General features: G+C 46.9%; 2 protein-coding genes across 2 annotated transcripts; one reads left to right on the top strand and one right to left on the bottom strand.

Annotated features, from left to right (window-relative positions):
• The first annotated feature begins 6,369 nt into the window (after nucleotides 1-6,369).
• Nucleotides 6,370-8,663, top strand: LOC133926546 (sphinganine C4-monooxygenase 1-like). The gene is made up of 3 exons (XM_062372534.1): nucleotides 6,370-6,682; nucleotides 6,937-7,225; nucleotides 7,925-8,663. Exons 2-3 carry the CDS (start codon nucleotides 7,001-7,003, stop codon nucleotides 8,471-8,473), a joined length of 774 nt encoding a protein of 257 aa, XP_062228518.1. The 5' UTR covers nucleotides 6,370-6,682; nucleotides 6,937-7,000; the 3' UTR covers nucleotides 8,474-8,663.
• Nucleotides 8,664-14,401: 5,738 nt separating this feature from the next.
• LOC133926545 (transcription factor TCP15-like) lies at nucleotides 14,402-16,357 on the bottom strand. The gene has a single exon (XM_062372533.1). The coding sequence runs from the start codon at nucleotides 15,877-15,879 to the stop codon at nucleotides 14,716-14,718; it is 1,164 nt and encodes a 387-aa protein (XP_062228517.1). The 5' UTR covers nucleotides 15,880-16,357; the 3' UTR covers nucleotides 14,402-14,715.
• Nucleotides 16,358-18,708: the final 2,351 nt, after the last annotated feature.

Below are 18,708 nucleotides of genomic sequence, written 5' to 3'. Positions count from 1 at the left end.
CCATGCGGCCTTAAGCGACAGTACGTGGCCATTCAGTTAGCCCGCCCTGCCTGACCTGGTTCGTGGTCTTCAAATTGACTGACGCTCTAGGCTTTCCACAGCGCTGACTCCGTGTTCAGGTTGAATTTAAATATCTATATTATTTTTCATCGAGGAACAGTTCAAATGAATATGTCCTTAATTAGACCAACCAATTCCTCAAATCAAACACGTACTTAAATCTGAAACATAGATTAATTAGCTTAATCATGCATAAATGTTGTGATGACGGGTAATTAGCCACCTTCTAGCTCGAAAGGATTCTTGTTTCTCTTCAAACCACCCAGTAAATTCCTTTTTGGCAACTGCAGATGGACGACTAATACGGCACAGCTCTTCTTCCGCGCATCGACTGCCCAGGCAGGCCGGTAGAACTGATGCTGTGGACGCATTTTCCACGGTAAAAGCCAAGAGCCCAAGACGTCTAATTTGATTAACATGTAGCAGCAACACAAGGAAATCGTCAAATTATAGACCAGCAGTGAAACCGAGGGAGGATGACGCGCACGTACGAGAGCCAACACCATACAAAGCGTAAGAGATAAAATAACAGTCAAGCGGGTGGCTTTCCGTTTTGCCGTTCGGGTCCATAATGGGCGGCTCTTGGGGATTTGGGTTCTGCAAGTCAGCTGACGTAGTCATCAACACAGGGATGAAAACAAACAGGAATGATCGGAAAACCCTTTAATCATTTTCACTTTTACATTTTCTTATCCGAACGAAATCAAAAACGAGAGTCAGAAACGAAAACGAATGGGACACTTCCGGTTATTCGAAAACGAACTAATCCAAACGGAAATATACTGGTAATGGTCGGAAACTGATAATTTATATTGAGAACACCGAAACCTAAAAGAGTAGGTTTTGCAACTATTGAGAGATCATAATTCAACACACTTGTAATACATAACCATGAGACACAAAAGAGCAGATTTTACATCCCTCTTTAATCCTAAAAAGTTGTAATGGCTTACACTTACCTATGGTTCAGCAGTCAGCAGCATGTTGAGTTCATCAAGGTATACCGTGTACAGCATCAGGAAAGACCCCTTCCTGAAAGGGAAAATAGCATGATTAGCTGGGCACTTTGCAAGTGTCTACTCATTGATATAAATGATAAATCATTTACTTGTCAGCATAGAAGACATTTTGATTTGTGATCTACAGACTTCAGCCCATCACAATCGTCACAGACGCTGCGATGCAACAGAACAGCAGCACAAGTAGTGAAATATGTGACCACATGAAAGAGAGACTAGATCAAACACCGTGTCCAATGTTCTAGCAGAAAACAAGAACATGAGATTTTGATCTTGGGAATATAGAACCATGACTTCGCACTATATATCATACAAGCACATAAGCATATATCATATATAGTTGATTATAACAACTACAGACATGTATAATATTAATGGCTAAACCAAAAAACAATGTCTCACACTCTCACTCAAATGAGTGTCTATAACATCACATAAGTGTTTAAGTATCCATCGATCCACGACAACGACATATTACATTTATAGGACAACAAAACACAAGGACAACAAATGACAAGACAAACATTATTCCTTCACAGCTTCACTATGGCCTAAAGCTCATCCTCATCATGCATCACGTCTGGATCACTTGCTTCTTCTTCCTCCTACAACTTTGCAATGCATGAAAAGGAAATAATTTCGATAACAATTTATGGTTGTACATGAAGAAACACTTGTACTGTTGTATTAGTTTAATACATATTGAAAGCTATTTTCTACAAGTAGCAAGCATATATGTATATAGCAAGGCATATAGCATTATTTGAGTTTCATAGTTGCAGAACATGCATACCTCATCCTCATGCATCGATACATTATAAATGGCATCTAGATCCTCGAGAGCACTTCCATGAGATGAGACATTCTTGGAATCTGCAAAATCAAAGAAAGACCACACATACATTAGTAAAGGAAAATAACCAATTCTTACACAATTGTAACTGAGAAACTATTTAAATTATCACTTTTTCTTGATGCAGCTATCCAATCTTTAGTGCAAATCAATGCTTGTACCATCTTAAGATCTAGAAGACTGCAATATGGATCAATGACATGGCCACCAACACTAAAAGTAGACTTTGAAGCAACGGTTGACACTTGTATGGCCATCACATCATGAGCAATTTGTGAAAGAATAGGTCTGTTTTGTTCTTCCACCATCCTAAAACATCAAACTGACTCTGCTTCAAAAGTGGTTCTGCCATGTACTTCTCCAACTCATTTGAGACATCTCCATCAGGACCAACATCACCATATAAGAACATTTCAAGGTCTACATTTTTATTTCCCCTGAACACATGTGCTGGTTCATTCACCTTACTCTTTGCCTTTATAGATGTAGGTCAGAACTAGCATAAAATTGATACAGTTTTCTTATAACACTAACAAACTCTTCAAGCTGAACTTGGTACAAATGACCATAGAACTTTCTCATGTAGAATTCTATAAGCTTTTTCTTGTACCTAGGATTAAGAAAGCATACCACAACAAGAGCAATATTGGACTTGCTCCAATATTTCTCAAACTTTACACTCATAGCAATTGCCATTGTACTAATAGTGACATCTCCACTAACTTTCCATATATCAAGCAATTCCTTTATGTCACAGAAACCTTTATAAAACAAGTTTGCAGTTGGATATGAAGCACCAGAGAGAAGTTCAGTAAGATCATAGAATATCATCAAGAACTCAAAAAGTGTTAAAGCCATGTCCCATTCATCAGAAGATAGAGAATTTTTCTCATACCTATGGCGATCCCATGACATAAGCCTCACAAAAGCATCCTTGAAGTACAAGACATCCCTCGACATTAGATAGGTTGAATTCCACCTAGTTGAAACATCAAGCGAGAGACCCTTTGTTGTACCCAACCTATACTCAGTGGCACACTTTATGAGTTCCTCCCACTGCAATGGAGAGCCCTTTACAGCTAGTACAAGTGTTTTAATCTTAGAAATTGTTTTTGAAATTACACTCAAACCATCTCTAGCAACCAAATTCAGCACATGACAAACACATCTCACATGAAAAAATATACCCTCAAAAACTAAAGAAGTATGAACCTCCTTGAGATAAGTAATTATATCATTGTCTGTCACTTCATTTGAACTAGCATTGTCCAAAATTAAGGTAAATAATTTCTTCTCAATGTACTACTTGACCATAACTTCAGAGAAGTTCTGTGCCAACTTTCTACCAGTATGTCTTCCTTCTACATGAAAGAAACCGGCAATTCTCTTCTGAATATGTCAGTCATCATCTATCCAATGAAAGGTGACACACATGCATGATTTGTTCTGATATGATCTCCACATATCCATAGTTGCACTAAAGCAGCAATGGACATTTTTAAAATGTGCATACGACTTCTCCTTTTCTTGCAAATATATGTCCATTATTTTATTTCTAACAATGACACGAGACTTGATTGGAAAGTTAGGGTGAAAGAATTTAAGGAACTCAACTAAGTAATCATGCTCAACTATATTGAAAGGATACTCATCCATGATTATTGCCAAATACAATTTCTTGACACTAGCTTCCTGATCATACCTGTAAGACTCAACAACAATGATGTCTTTTACATGATCCTTTTCTACTTTGAGTTGTTGCTGCCCGTTTACTATACTATGTGCTGATCTCATATGGTTCTTAAATCCGGTTGTACCATGGTTGCCCTCAGCTCTATATTTGGTCTTACAATTTTGAAAGTTGCAATGCCCCCACACTTTCTCATACTTCTTCTCATCCACCTCTACTATCAATGTCTTCTTGATAAAGTAGTTCCAGACCAAAGATGTCAACTTCTTGTGCCTCTTTCCCACCACCTGAGGTTCTGGATCATCATCAATAACAACATCTGTACTTGGTGCTACATGCTCATGCACTTGTGTCTGTGTGCCAGTGCCACTACCACCAATGACACTGCATTCTTCGCTTGGCACAGATGGACGCTCAACCGAAGGTGTTGAAGATGATACTAACACACTGAGAGGTACACCTTGACTAGCACTTTCACTTGCCTTCCTTTTGGATCCTGACAAGAAGCAACAATATAAAGATGTTCAGAACCATTGCTACTGTAACATGGATTCAATTTCTAATATATATCTCTAATTGTAGGCAAATATGAAAGAATGTAGAGCTGTAACGATGCATTTTTACATGGAATTGAAAGAATGTAGAGCTGTAACAGAACTACAGGGAAATATGTTCATTGCAAGGAGGATTACCACGATCAACAATGTATTTTTACATGGAACTACACACAAATGACTTGAACATGTAAATCAAGACCAATAATTATTTCATCAGGTTCACATGGCAGAATAGAGCATGGGTATCAATGTATCATTAGTTCATCAGTAATCCAATAAAAAAATTCATCATTAATCACAGAATTCCCACAATCTCCGGTGGCCTGCGAGGAACACACATGGGCGCATGGGTTCATCACTTCATTAGTAATCACAGGTTCTATGGATACATGGGTGCGGATCCAGGATAAATGCGAAAAAATCCACCTATGAGGAGCCGAGGAGCACACAATCAAATCGAAGAGTCAAAGATGTACCTAAAGGTAGTGGCAGTGGCGGCGGCGGCTGCAACATGAGCATGTGGCCCAAGCCCAAAAACTTTTCCGATGGCCTAGAGCCCGAAGGGGCTTCTCAGATGGGTGCCACCAGCAGCTCATCGTGGGCATGCGGTGGCGCAATCGCACAGGAGCGGGAGGGCGGGGAGCTGGCGACAGCAGGAGTGATGGTGTTGAGAGACTCCTATAGACGCGCAGGAGCGGGCGGTGGCAAGCTTGTGACTTGCCGAGTGGTGACGGCGAGAGTCGTGCAGTCGCGCAGGAGATGGCAACTTGCCGAGTGGCAATGGCAGTTGGCAGGAGTGGCGATGGCAACTGATAGGAGAGGTGGGCAGGTAGCTAGGGTTGGGTTGGCTCCTCGTGACCTCGCCTAGGCGCTGGGCCTTGGTAACCAGGTTTGACACTTCGGCGGATGGGCTATTGCTATTGGGCCTCGATCCTAGGGGCCAAAAACGGGACAAAACCGGGAGTATCCTGTCTAAATACGGGATACAACAAAAATAGTCGGGACGAGGCCAAAATCGTTTTCACTCCCGCTTCCTGGCTACCTCGTCCTATTTTCGTCCCGTTCCCGTGTAAGCCTCGTGAAAATGAAAACGATCGGGAAAATATAGAAAACGATACTGGGACAAGATGGGATTCTCCCGTTTCATTTTCATCCTTAATCACCAACCTATATACCTGATTGTATATTGTTTCCTCTGTTTCATTTCTTTCGTTTTTATCCCTAGTCACCAACCTATATATCTGATTGTATACCGTTTCCTCTGTTTCCTTTCTTCGTTCCTCCATCTAAAATTTTCTTTTTTTCTTTTCACAAAATACCAGTACAACTCACAGATGCACGCACGTACTCACACCATCATCACATACTGAAGACCGAAGATGGAGAGTTCAAATATTAACGAAGTCATCACATACATTTCGATATCGATGGGAATGTCATATATCCCTGAAAAAATCCATCTTAATAAGACACATAAAAAATAAACTTAAAGTTTAATCTTTAGTGGGCAGAGATAAACCACCTCCACTAAAGACTCTCTTCCTTCAACCAGAGGTGACCAAATAGCCATCTGAATTTTGTTGTGACATGTGCGGAACACCGAGCAGTGATTTTTCGGGCTCTTGAGCTGGTAATCATTTCAATTATTTCTGACTTGTACAAAAGCTGACCCTTTATTCACAGTACTGAATTGACATCACGTGGCTTAGCCGCTTAGATTTGTAGTTCATCGTGAGGAAATTATAAGCTCGAGCTATATAGGTTGCATAGCAAATACAACTGTATTTTCCAACCTTATGCATTAAAGTTCTAAACAAATACCGATACCTTTCTTTTTCATAGTTCGCATCCTTTTGGGGGCATTTTCACATTATATACACACCGTAAAAGAGGAACTATGGCCCAAAATTGCAACGAATAAGAGCAATTTCTCTCATCAATCCCTGATAGCATGTGATCATCGGTGCTAAAAATAATAATTATGGAGATGCTCCTTCTACAATACGAGAATTCCATAAAATTCCGGGATGTGAAATCGCCAGCCATTATATATCTCACCTCCAGCAGAAGCAGGACAAAAACACTAGGCAGCTGACAGCGTGAACCCGATGACACCGAGTAACAAAAACGAGGAGGGAAGCCGTCTCCGGCCGTGGAAAAGACGCCTCTAAAATAGTCAAAACAGCATCGCCGAGGAGTGGGCGACTCGCCTTCTCCTCCCCTCCCTCTCCCCAGTCTGCTCTCTCGAGCCTGGAGTCCTGGACTTGACTGGACTGAAGGGGGAGAAAAGGAAAATTCTCCTTCAGGGCCAGTCGCCGGTCTCGCCGGCCTTCTCGGACCACCCGCATTGCCCAGGCAGCTATAAAGTACTCGCTGGACAAGGCGGCAACTCAACCCATCCCATCCATCTGGAAGCAGAGGCGATCCAAGAAAAGGCGCTCCTTTCCCTGTTCGGACTTGGGAGACAGGAGGGGAATCGTTGGAGTCCTCTTGTTTTGTGCTGGTAAGAACAAGATCCGCCCTGATTCGTCAGGTTCTTCTTTGGGAGATGTTTTCTTGAGGGCCTTAGGTTAGGGAACCCCCTCCGGGACTGCACATTTGCCGGCGGCTCGTGGTGATGCGCCGCCATTGGTGATATTAGGATACAATGCCCAAGAAATTCTCACTGCGGCCATGTCATTCTGTTTCAAGATTTGGGATTTAGCCTTCGTTTAGCCCAGTCATCTCAGAGTGTTTGTGTTCTTGCTCGGTCAACAGGGTCGAGCGGTGGAAGCTGCTGAAGTAAAGATTTGCGCTTTGAGGTGTTGGGGGCGAAGGGAGGATGGCATTTGCGGTCTCCGACGAGCTGCTGGGCACGTTCGTGCCGATTGCCGTGTACTGGCTCTACTCGGGGCTGTACGTCGTGCTGGATGGGCTGGGGATGGATGACTACAGGCTCCACCCCAAGGGGGAGGAGGCCAAGAACATTGTGTCCAAGTGGACGGTCGTCAGGGGCGTCCTCGTCCAGCAGGCGTTCCAAATCGCCGTCTCGCTTCTCCTCTTCACGGTAATCCCTCTTTGCAGCATCTTATTACCATGAAAAACTTAATATGCGATACAAACACATGGAATGAGTGATCTAGTAGTATTTTGTTACCTTGTTATTCAGCTGTCTAGAGAGAAGTACTTCGTAGTATCTAGAAGTAAACCTCTGTTCGAGATTGTTTCAGTATGATTCCATTAGACGGCATGTCATTGTGAGGAACTCTGGAACACAATTCCTTGAAAACTTGAGGGTTTTTGTATTGATGCTTTGATAATTGAGGTGGAATCAGTAAATTCAGACATTAAGTCGGAGGCCACTAGCAATTACATCAACTGTTTGTGTGCTACTGACATGAAGATAACATAATCTCTGAGATTAACAAGGACCTGAGTAAATTAACTGTTCATTTTGTCTGTTGAACAGGTCTCAAGCTATCAGGCTTACTTGTTAAGTAAACAGAACTACAGAAGTAGTTTTATTATTCACATGTTAAGGAAATTTTACAATGGGAACTGGACTGTTGTTTCCAGTTATTGCAAAAATAAACTAAATATTGAAGACCTAGAAAGTTAGGAGCCATTAAAATTTGAATTAGTACACTTGGTTTACCAATATGACTGCTTTCGACCAACATTGTCTCTAGATGCTCCTTCTGGAGTTGACTCTGAATTTCATTTGTGACCACTGTATTCACAATCTTGAAATTTCCTGGAATTGCAGGTCCTTGGTGATGAAAGTGGGACTGTGAGGAAGCAACCTCCTGCTCTGGTAATAGCGTTGCAATTTATCATTGCAATGTTTGTTATGGACACATGGCAGTACTTCATGCACAGATACATGCACATCAACAAATTCTTGTACAAGCACGTCCACTCCAAGCATCACACTCTTGTTGTCCCCTATGCCTTTGGAGCTCTTTACAACCACCCCCTCGAGGGACTCATTCTGGACACCATCGGTGGTGCGCTCTCGTTCCTCATATCTGGCATGACTCCAAGGACGGGCATATTCTTCTTCTCATTCGCAACCATCAAGACTGTCGATGACCACTGCGGCCTGTGGCTTCCTGGGAACATCCTCCATGTCTTCTTCAGCAACAACAGCGCTTACCATGACATTCACCACCAGCTCTACGGCAACAAGTACAACTTTTCACAGCCGTTCTTTGTCATGTGGGACAAGATCCTCGGAACATACATGCCGTACACTCTTGAGACCCGCAAGGGAGGCGGGTTCGAGGCTCGCCCGGTTAAGCTCAACCAAGCTTAGTGGTCCAAGACTGATTAAGCAGTGTTGTTTTCCTGTTGTCTACCACTTGCACTGATTTTTTCCTAACTACATTTGTGTTGTAGAAGTCTTTTCCCTGTTCATATAGTAAATTCCTTTAGGCAGATGCCACCTTGTACCAAGAAATAGCAAATAAACATCTTCTTAAAGAAAATCCACTCAGATTTGTTTACTCTTGATTGTGTCTGTGACAAAGAGCTGGTATTAGCATTATATGCAACAGTGCGCTGGGCATCATATTCTTAAAGCCTTCCTATGCTGTGCTGGACATTGTATCTGTAAGTAATGCTGATGCTTTGACGGTTTCAGAATTTTAAAGGGAGCAGTGAGCTGTGCTTATGTCCCAGGCTGTCGGCTGGACCGTGCCAGCCTGAAAAAAACATGGTTCTGCCTGCCCGGCATTTGGAAACCATAAACTGAAGTGATGGGCTCCAAACAGCAATGCCCAATAGCCTTCAGACTTCAGAGCACACCGAATGATTTGTAGCTGTGTAGGTTTATATCTGAAGGATCTGTATATTGACATGGATATGCACCTTCTGAAGAAAGTAGATAAACATATTCAGAAATATGTGGTGTATTAGGATCTTAGTGGGCAAACATCTTAACTTTGACCGCTATTATATGCAAAACTATTTAGATTAGTTATAGGGGAATAGTGCCATTAGATTTGTTATGAGAGGTGCCTTCAAAACATCATGTTTTATTATTTATTATTTAGTAGCATATTGTTGTGGAATTTGATGGTCGAAATTGCTTATTGAGCCCATGACTTATCCAAAAAGTGAGGTACTTTATGAAGGACCAGCTGGTTTTGTTTGCAGTAGCATACCTGCTCATTTATCATTACTTGCGTCAGGCCTCTGTCGTCCAAGTTGCGAGGTCAGGTGGAACATGGAAAAAAACAAAACGGGTTTGTTTCAGCGACTCAGTGCAGGATGCCAGGTAAAAGCCAGAGCCGCACAGAACAGCTGCTCGAGTGATAGTGCGCCTAGCTAGCGCATGCTCGTGGCGGTAGCCATGTCCAGTTGGCCGTGACGCTTGAAGCAGGTGGTCGATCTCCTCCGATGGCGATTGAACAAGGCTGTCGTCGTCACATACGGAGCCGAAACAAGCTCGCGAAAAATGTCGATGTGCGACGATTATTCGAGTCTCGAGAACCCGAAATGTGCCAGCCGCACATCTGCCAGTTTATCAAAATATATATTAAAAAACTGTCAGCTTATGTGGCTGCGAACTCCGGTCACTGTCGCGTAATCGCATCGCTGCCATGGTGGCCACTAAATAGTGGCCTTGGAGCCCATGGGCCGTAGGCGAATTTAGGCACAAGCTGGTGTGGTGTCAATTTGCAGCCGACGAGAACGGGGGGTTTCGTCAGACGATGTCATGTACTCATGCTCCGTGCGCAGCTGCCGCCTGAAGCTAAGCTTGTCCTACCGGGGCACGAATTGCCAACGGAATCGCCAGAAAAAAAGGTTGAACCACATGTCCCGGTTCTACCCGGGGAACCGCCAGCACGCACGTCAAATTGCACGTCCCAATGAGCACTGCTGCTCAGCGCTGTTCGCCTGCACACACACCTACAGGGCGCGGCGGCCAACTGGCTAGCTAGCTAGCCGTCCTGTCGCTGTTCGTGGCCGATCGATATGATGCCGGCCGGCGACGGGCGTCGTCCCGCGCTCCCGACATGACTGACGAGCCGACTCGATCGATCGCGACGCGGATCCACGTACACACACAGGCACGTCCGTGCCCGTGCCCGTGCCCGTGCCCGTGCGTGTCCCGAAACGGCAAAGGCCGCTTTTCCCAGCAGCCTGTTCAAACTGTCACATACGGTTCTCGGTAGCCACCCGTGTCTGAAGCAAACCCGGGGGCAAAACCGTCTGTGATTGGTTGGAAAAAGAAAAGGACTGTCCGGCATGGTATGATCGAGCACGGCACGTAGTTAGACCAGTACTACTGATTATGTTCCGTCGGCAAGTTTCCTGTATTGCTGATCGGATTTGGAGGACTCGACTACTTGATGATCTAAGCAGGAATACATGATCGGTAACTTTTTTTAGTAACATCTTTTTATACAACAGAATAGAATATCCCAGCCATCTGCATCCGAAAATTCACACTGCCGAACTGTATTACACAACTCCGGCACTAGGCTGTTACGGCACAGCGCTAACATAAACCTTTAATCAAACAGACATAGTTTAGAGGTATCACCTAGGACAAAAGGTATTACTAAATCTTCATCCATGTTTAACGAAAACCTCCATTATTCGTTAACATGCCCTCGTTCCTGAATCATACATACGCTCCAACGGTTCACGTGAGAATGCATGCGCAAGCAAAGTGATATCTTATCTGAACCCTCTCGTAGGTCACTGTCTCCAGGTCATTTAGGCGTCAATAATCCATCAGCAGCAGTCAGCAGCACTAAACATCAAACCGGCAAGGACCACCCGAAACAAATTTAAAAACAATTAGAGCCTTATAATCCGATTATAGTGCCTAAGAATATCATCACAACACCCTACCATTGGCCACAGTAGCATTAGACTAATCAACACGCACTACCTGGTTAATAATTGTATAGCTCCGATTCCTTCCTTTCTGTTAGCGACAGGAGACAACCAAAAACGCACTAAAATTCAGGGCACTTTTTCGCAGTAGAATTTGCAGGTCGGAGTAGCGCACCAGCCACCAGCCTACCACTACCAGAGATTTGCATCGATTAGAGTGAATCAGTCAGTGATGTATAGCCCGATAGGTCCTTGGTGAGTTGGTGTCTTACTGATCCATGAACAATGTCGCTACTAGAATCCAGTTCCATTTGACGACAGAAGCGGCCATCATCAGCGCATCGAACGCAAATCATGCCATGCCATGGATTCGACCGGGTCAGAAAGGGGGTAGGCGAGCTGCAGGATTCAGAGTTCAGAGCGACAGACGGGCCTGGGAGGATAAAAACTTAAACCCAAAGCCCTTTCTGAAAAAGCTACTAAGGCAGAAAGGAAAAAAAAAAAACAGGGAGGGAAAGAAAAGAAGGGAAATAATTTATCGCACGCGCTGCGAAAAGGCGCGGAGTTGAGTAGTAGGAGTGAATGAGTGATACGCATCTCATCAGCACACACACGCACTGTGCCTGCGTCGCTGCCTGCGCCAAGCACATAAATCTGACGGCATAAAGCTGCTGTTCCTTGAGGCCCCAAAGAGTGCGAATGCGAAATGCAAATATGCATTTCAGTGTGCGACGCATCCCGAGCCAGAAAAGCGACAAAGAGAGGGATGCCGTGTCCTGTGTACCGTGCTGCTGTTCCTGTGCATTTGAATGCGAGTCTGCGCTTCGCAACCGTGGCCGCTCTCTGCACTGCAGATTCCCTTCTCTCGGTCTCTGTAGGAGCAAAGCAAATGATGCAGGGGGGAGGAAAGGGACGCGAGTCACGCGACGCATTGTTGTGTCGTGTGTGTGTGTGGGGCTGTGACGAGCTAATGGTTGCTGCTTTACACTCATGATCCCTATGAATTATGAAAGGATCCCGCCCCTGCAATTTTGTTGCCGCCGCCTCGTTAGGGACGCACACATGCGCCTGCTGCGTCTGCATGCCTCTATCTTTTGGAAAGAGGAATGCGCATCAGTCCGTCCTGACGAAAGTTAATAAACTAGCGACCTCAAAACTCAAAAATTTCAGAGCTCGCTCAGCCTCTAAGATAATGACAGTACTTACTATACCTTTTTTTAAGGAAGTACTCACTATACTTCCAAAGCTATAATCACTAATTCACTATACTACTTCGACATTGTCGGTAAAATATATATTTTGACATATCTCTGCTGCAAGAACAGCGAAGCGAAGACCGTGTACAAAGTTCAACGTGTAGCTGGGCACGCCCGAGTGTAATCATCGTGTAGGCAGGTGAGGGTTTGATACATGGACTAAGGGAGCTGCAACGTACGGCTGCAGCTGCCGCTGCCGCCACTGGGCCACTCGATGCGGTGCGAGGATGCAGCCAATCAGCTCAACATGTGACGGCTCCAATTCGGCTCAGAACAACCGACAGGTCCAGCACGTTAGACCAACCAACTATATTCCTTTCATATTGTTCTTTTTTGATTTCTTTCCCTATTTTTATTCTATTTATTTTCTTTTATCTCTAATAGTTTTCTTTCAAAAAGATTTGTGAAGAAAAAGAAAAGAGAATCCTGTACTGAAGTGAATGATCTTAAAAAAAAAAATTATAATAAAAATTATAAAAAAGTTGTTAGAGCTCTGAAAAAAATTAAAATTATTTGTGAAAGGATTTTAGCCCTGACATGAATCGGTTTGGTATGGTCCTACTCATTGGCCTCATCCTTCAGCTAGCGGGTAGCAGAGCGCCCTCTTTTTTCCCAACTGTGCCCGCCTGTGCACACCACATCGCGGCTAATTATGTGGTCATGCATGCCGGTATGCATTTGCATCGCCATTAATGTATTTCAGCAACCGAGCACACATGGGGGCACACAGCGGGTCAGCCACAGAGGCACTCGACACTCCGATCGATCCGGTCCCAGGCCAGCCCCCATCTCAGTCCAGTCCACCACAGCCAATGCTCCACTTGGCGGAAGAAGAAGAAAAGAGAAGAAGACGAGGAGGAAGATTGAGAGAAAAAGAGGGAGAGCCCTTCTTCCTCTGGATTTGTCACTGTTGGACGCATGCAAGATCCAGCTGCTACATTATGTGCTGCTACCACACTCTATGTACGTGCAAATCCGCACCCTTGTCGTCGTTCCCGGCGCTCTCACCATAGTTGAACGCGCGTGGTATAGTTACGGCGTGGATCACGACAGCGAGTGCCTCTACTTGCGTCCGAACGCAAGGCCAGATCGAGGGCATGGATATATGTTGGCCTGGCGGACAGAAATGGAGCGTGCAGCCGCGCGGCAATTACGCCGTGCCAAAGACGAGGGCCGCTCCGCAGGACGACAGATACGCCCGCCGGGGGCCCCGGCCGGGGGAGACAATAAGGGCAACCCTGGAGCACAGGGCCCGCTTTATATGGACGGGCGGCGGCAGGAGGACTACAGGAGCCAGCGCGTACAGCCAGCGCCCGCGCGTGGGCCGGTCGGTCCTCTCACCCGGCTCCCGCCCGCATCGGGTTGGGAATTCGTGGAACGGACCACGGTTGGTGCCGCGCTCGGGGAGATGCGGGGCCGGTGGATCGTTGGCGCCGGTGCTGGCCGGCGATCAGCGTTCGACTCTGGCTTGGCGAATAGAATATGTGACAACATGGTGTGTGTTGCTACTGTTGGATGCACTGTTGACATGTTCCGTTTCTGGGGAGCTTTGGTGTGGTAGGAGCCTAGCTACGACGATTCAAACGGAAGGAGAATCATATCACTTGGCAGATATAGCTCTACCTCTGTTGGTGTGGTATGTGCAATTTAAATCGAAAGGGAGGGAGGGGATTGTTGGATTTGAAACCCTACCTAGAACTTCAAGTTAATTAAAGGGATGTGCGTATAATTTTATCGGAGAAACTTGGGATCTGTTTGAGCAAGGAGGGGGCAATTTGGCATCAGAGATCACCTGGAGTCTGAAGAAGGACCATAGTAGCTAGGATAAATAGATAATGGTCTGAGAATCAAGCCTACGCTTAGGTAGTTAGTGGATGTGGTTTACTCTCTGTTCACTATAGATCAAACTTTATGTTTGCTTTTTGTGTATCCTATTAATGCGGGATTTTCTTTCAATGATAGATAATGTTCTCATCGACATCGAGATGTTTATAGTAATTTTATTAATCTCTAAGTTTTGCATCTCTAGTCTTTATCAAGTGTTACGTGAGTACGTACATATGATGGTGTGAATGTGCACGTGCGTCTACGAGTTGTACTAGTATTTCTTAAAAAATAGATGATGGTCTACACGGCTGCCGAATTGCCAATATCTCTTCGATCTCCTCGAGTCATGTAGGCATGTCATCCAAACCCTAACAAACGTTTCACCTGGCCCCCCGATCATCTTCTCTTGTTGTGATCCCTAGTGGGAGGAACAGTAAGGAAACTGGTTAAACCTCCAGATGCCATGGAATGCTACTATATGATCCTTGCACGACTTTGAAGAAGTAACTCGAGCCATAACAATGCAAACCAAAAGGGGGAAAAAAACACGAACAAAAAGTCAAGAAGAACAAATTGAAAAAGAAGAGAGACGCTGCAGAAGACTAGTGCACACCCCCGCGAAGCCCTACGAGTCGCTGGCGCTCATGCTCTCCTGCCGCTCGCCGCCGCCGTGCTGCTGGTGCTGTCGCTGACTAGACCCTTCCGCTCCGTTTTGACCCGCGGCAGCGTCCGAAGCCGCCTGTGCAGCCCGGTACGCATTGAGCGCTGCGAGGATCCCCATGTGCCCCTCTCCTCCGGCGCTGGTGCCGCCATTGTCGTTGCCGCCCACGGCGCCCAGCCCCAGCTGCTGCCCGCCGGGGATCAGCGCCATCGGCGCGGAGAAGTTCATGAAATGTAGCCCGCTCGGCACGCCGCGGTATACGGTTGCCGGGCCGCCGCCGCTCCCTGCTTGCGGAAACGTCCAGGTTGACTCGCTGCCACCGCCTCCGCCGGCTGCCGCTCTGGCCTCCGCGTTGCTGCTAGGCACCACCCACACGGTGCCCGGCATTTGGCTTTGTGTGTACCCGGCCATCTGCTGCTGGTATTGCTGCCGTTGATGTTGCTGCTGCTCCATTTCTTGCTCCCACCGCCGTTTCCTGGACAGGTCCGTGTTGGCGGCGGCAGACGACGACGACGGTGACACGTCAAGACCGACGCTGCCGGAGTGGAAGCTCAGCAGCAGTGGGGACGACGACGAGGTAGTGGATGCCGGGTCCTCGGCGCCGCCAAACCCGAGGCCGACGACGCGGTCCCACGCATCGCCCCGCGCGCCGCCGAAGCGTGGGCCAGGAAGGCCGGTGGCGTGGTGGTGTGCTGGGATGGAGAAGGAGGATCCAGAGGAGCGTAGGGAGATGTTGAGCGAGGTGAAGTTGGCCGGGATGGTTCCGGTGCCCGTGGCAGCGATCACCGCTGGCTCCGCCTGCTGCAGCAGCCACTCGATGGTCTCCCCGTCCGTCTTGTGCCCCAGCTCCCTCGTCAGCTGGAACACCCGCGCCGCACAAATCGCCGGCATCCGGATGCGCCGCCCGCGCCCGTCCACCTTCGTGTGCCGGTCCTTGGTCGACGTGCGCTTCGGCGGCGCCACCTTCCTCACCTGCAACTCTCCGGCCGCTGCCGATCCATTAGCCCCGGCGCCGGCGCCCGTCCCAGCTGCCGGGGACGTGGAGCAAGGATGTTCCTCCTTTTTCCCCAACAGCTGCAAGGGCAAGTTGGGGAGGCGACCTCCGCTGGCATCTCCGGTAACATCCATGGCCGATTAGGACATGGTATATATATACACAAGATGACGTTTTTTGTTCAGGCAGGAGGAGGAGAAGGATGGGTAGGGATGGATTTGGCGACCTACGAACTGTTCTTGTGGGGCTGCTGAGGTGATTTGGTGTGATGATGTGGGGCGGAGGAGGCACGGCACCACCGGCGGCGGCGGCGGCGTTAGAGCGAGAGACAGAGAGTGAGATCAAGCAGGCAAGGGCTAGGTGCTAGGGGAAAACACCGTGGTTCGGGTTCGGCATAAAAATAAAAAAAATTGGAGAGAGAGAGAGAGAGGTGCCTGTGGAGATTACACACTATTTTATGGAGTTTTGGTTGGGTTTGTTGACCTCTAGTGCGTTGCAGGGAGGACGATGGCCGGAGGAGGAGAAGAGAGGAGCATATGATAGGAGAGGAGAGAGAAAAATGGAGAACATCAAGGCAGAAGACGATGGTGTACTTTGTCGGGATTGGAGGAGAGAGATCACGACGCATTAAAGGTGTGCGGAGAGAGAGAGAGGGAGAGAGAGAGATGAGGATAAGGCCGGACCGAAATTATTAGGCACACAGCACACTTAGTTGTCTCTTGTTACAGTGTCAAGGAAAGCAGAGCTACCTTCAGGCACACCCGGAAAAATTCTCTTGTTTGATTGTCACTCTCAGTCCAAACTAATGGTAACTAACACCCGGAAAAACTCAGGATTTTGAGGGTTTCAGCTATATCTATCCGGGGAAGAATCGATGATTTGCCACCTTATATGTTGATGCTGGATGATTTTGCCACCGTGACCTTAAGAGTGAGTAATATAGGTGGTTTCACATGTCAATGATAAGGAAGAAAAAATTATCAAAGTGGCAATCCTTAGAGTGGGAAATGGCGAAAATCCAGGCACATAACCCATTGAGAAGTACAACAATTCGTATGGATATAGAGGCTAGTAGGAAGAGCAACACTGCAAGTGCGACTCAACAGTCGAATATTACGATGAGATAGTTGTGGATTATGTTCCCACGTAGTAGATCATATGACTTCTTTTTCCAGACTAAGTTTGAAATTATTTTTCTTAACCCAAAAACTAATGAAAACATGGTGTAACTTGGTGAATGCACCCACCCTAGATATTCTCTGATAAAGAACAACTCTTGACTGACAAAATGTTGCTTACCCTTTACAATTGTTAGATTAGAGCCATTAATAACCCTTTAATTGGCCTGTCACTGTAGTGATTTCACTACTATAGAATGCCTCGTTATTCCAGACCGCTCTAAACTATCATTCCAGACATTTTTTCTTTCCATCTGTCGTAAAGCGTTTGTGATGACCCCAATAATGACAAACGGTTCGTCCACAATGTCTATATTAGCCAATATCACAGATGGTTCTAAACAAATGAACCATTTGCGATGATAACCATCCACATCACCATAGGTAGTGTTGGGGGAAAATAAGCCAATCTGAGGATAATGGTTGAAGGTTACTATCCCGGTCCCCCTGGAGCCTTAATCTACGGATCCTCAGCTAAAGGCTCGACCTCCGAGGTCATCAGGTCCCTTCACGGTACCTCTTCGTACCTGCGAAGCTTTTCCTTGGCTTAAACGGCTCAGCCTTCCGAAGCCTCAGTCCCCCGAAGGCTCAACCTCCCCGAAGCATTCACCTCCCGGGGCCCCCGCCTCGGGATGATCGGGCCACCTTCCTGAAGACAGCAGGGTGATTCAGCAGTCCTTGGGAAGATCTACAGAAAGGGGAGCGCCGGTCGCGCTTTGCTTGCCAAGAAGTGACTGGCATTAAAGACCTAGACTGATGGGCACCATTCTGACACCTTGGCGTAATGGAGGCTATCTTGACACCCCTGACAGTGCGGCGTCGGGCCGTAATTGGCGACCGGCTTGCCGCACTCAAGGTGGCAGGCACCACGATAGTTAACATGGTGGATATTTACGTCCCTAATAGGATAGAAAGTAGTTATCCGGGATAAGACCCAGTAATTCGATCAGGTCCCAGATATTTGTATATTATGATAACTTGTACGCCAAGCTACACATGGCCCTATAAATAGGGGGCTATGGTCATCTGGGGGAAGGGCAGAGAAAAAGGGGCAGGCGGAGAAAAGACGGACCAGAGCAGGAACCACAGGAAACCTGTGATTCTCCCCCTAGATCGATCCATTTTCCTACCATCAATATACTCGTGGTGTTCCTTCCTCTCAAACTTTGTCGCCAAGCTTGTGTCTCCTCTTTAGAAGAAACTCTCGCCGTATTTGTTGGGGCAAGACGAACTCTTGCTCCAACAGCGAGCCATCCGTGGGGACTCAAACACAGAAGTGCTAAGAGAGATAGGAATACACCAGGGAAACCACCAGAAAATTGGCTAAAGCCGCCGTACCTACCGTTGCAAGTATGCAACCGTATGCATGGCTGCCTCGGCCATACGCATCGTACGCATGCTCCAGCCCCACCACTATGTGGGACGACGTTTCTATGACCTTGGCCAACCCAGAATCGTGGGTCGGTACAGGAACTCCGGATGGCACAGAGGCCTTCCAACCCCTGCTCAACGAAGATCTCACCGCCTCAGGAGAGGACGCGGCCGAAGCCACAGCCAAGCAGGCCGCCTTCCAATGGTTCTGGGCGGTCCAGCCTAGGAATGCTCCCAACTGGACTTGGTCCCCAGGTATCCCCTTCGACAACACCCGAAATACCCCGAGCGAGCCAACATCTTCAGAAAGTCTGTCCACCCAGCGCCCTCCTTGGGCCCCTCAGGCAAGAAAGGGTTCCAAGGAGACGGAGGGCTCCGGGAGGCACGGATCCCACCAACGCCTCCGATGCCGCC

This window comes from Phragmites australis, chromosome 8 (genome assembly GCF_958298935.1).
Source record: "Phragmites australis chromosome 8, lpPhrAust1.1, whole genome shotgun sequence".
NCBI classification, from domain to species: Eukaryota; Viridiplantae; Streptophyta; class Magnoliopsida; order Poales; family Poaceae; genus Phragmites; species Phragmites australis.
The sequence above is the reverse complement of the archived record's forward strand: the minus strand, read 5'-3'. Positions and strand labels throughout refer to the sequence as shown.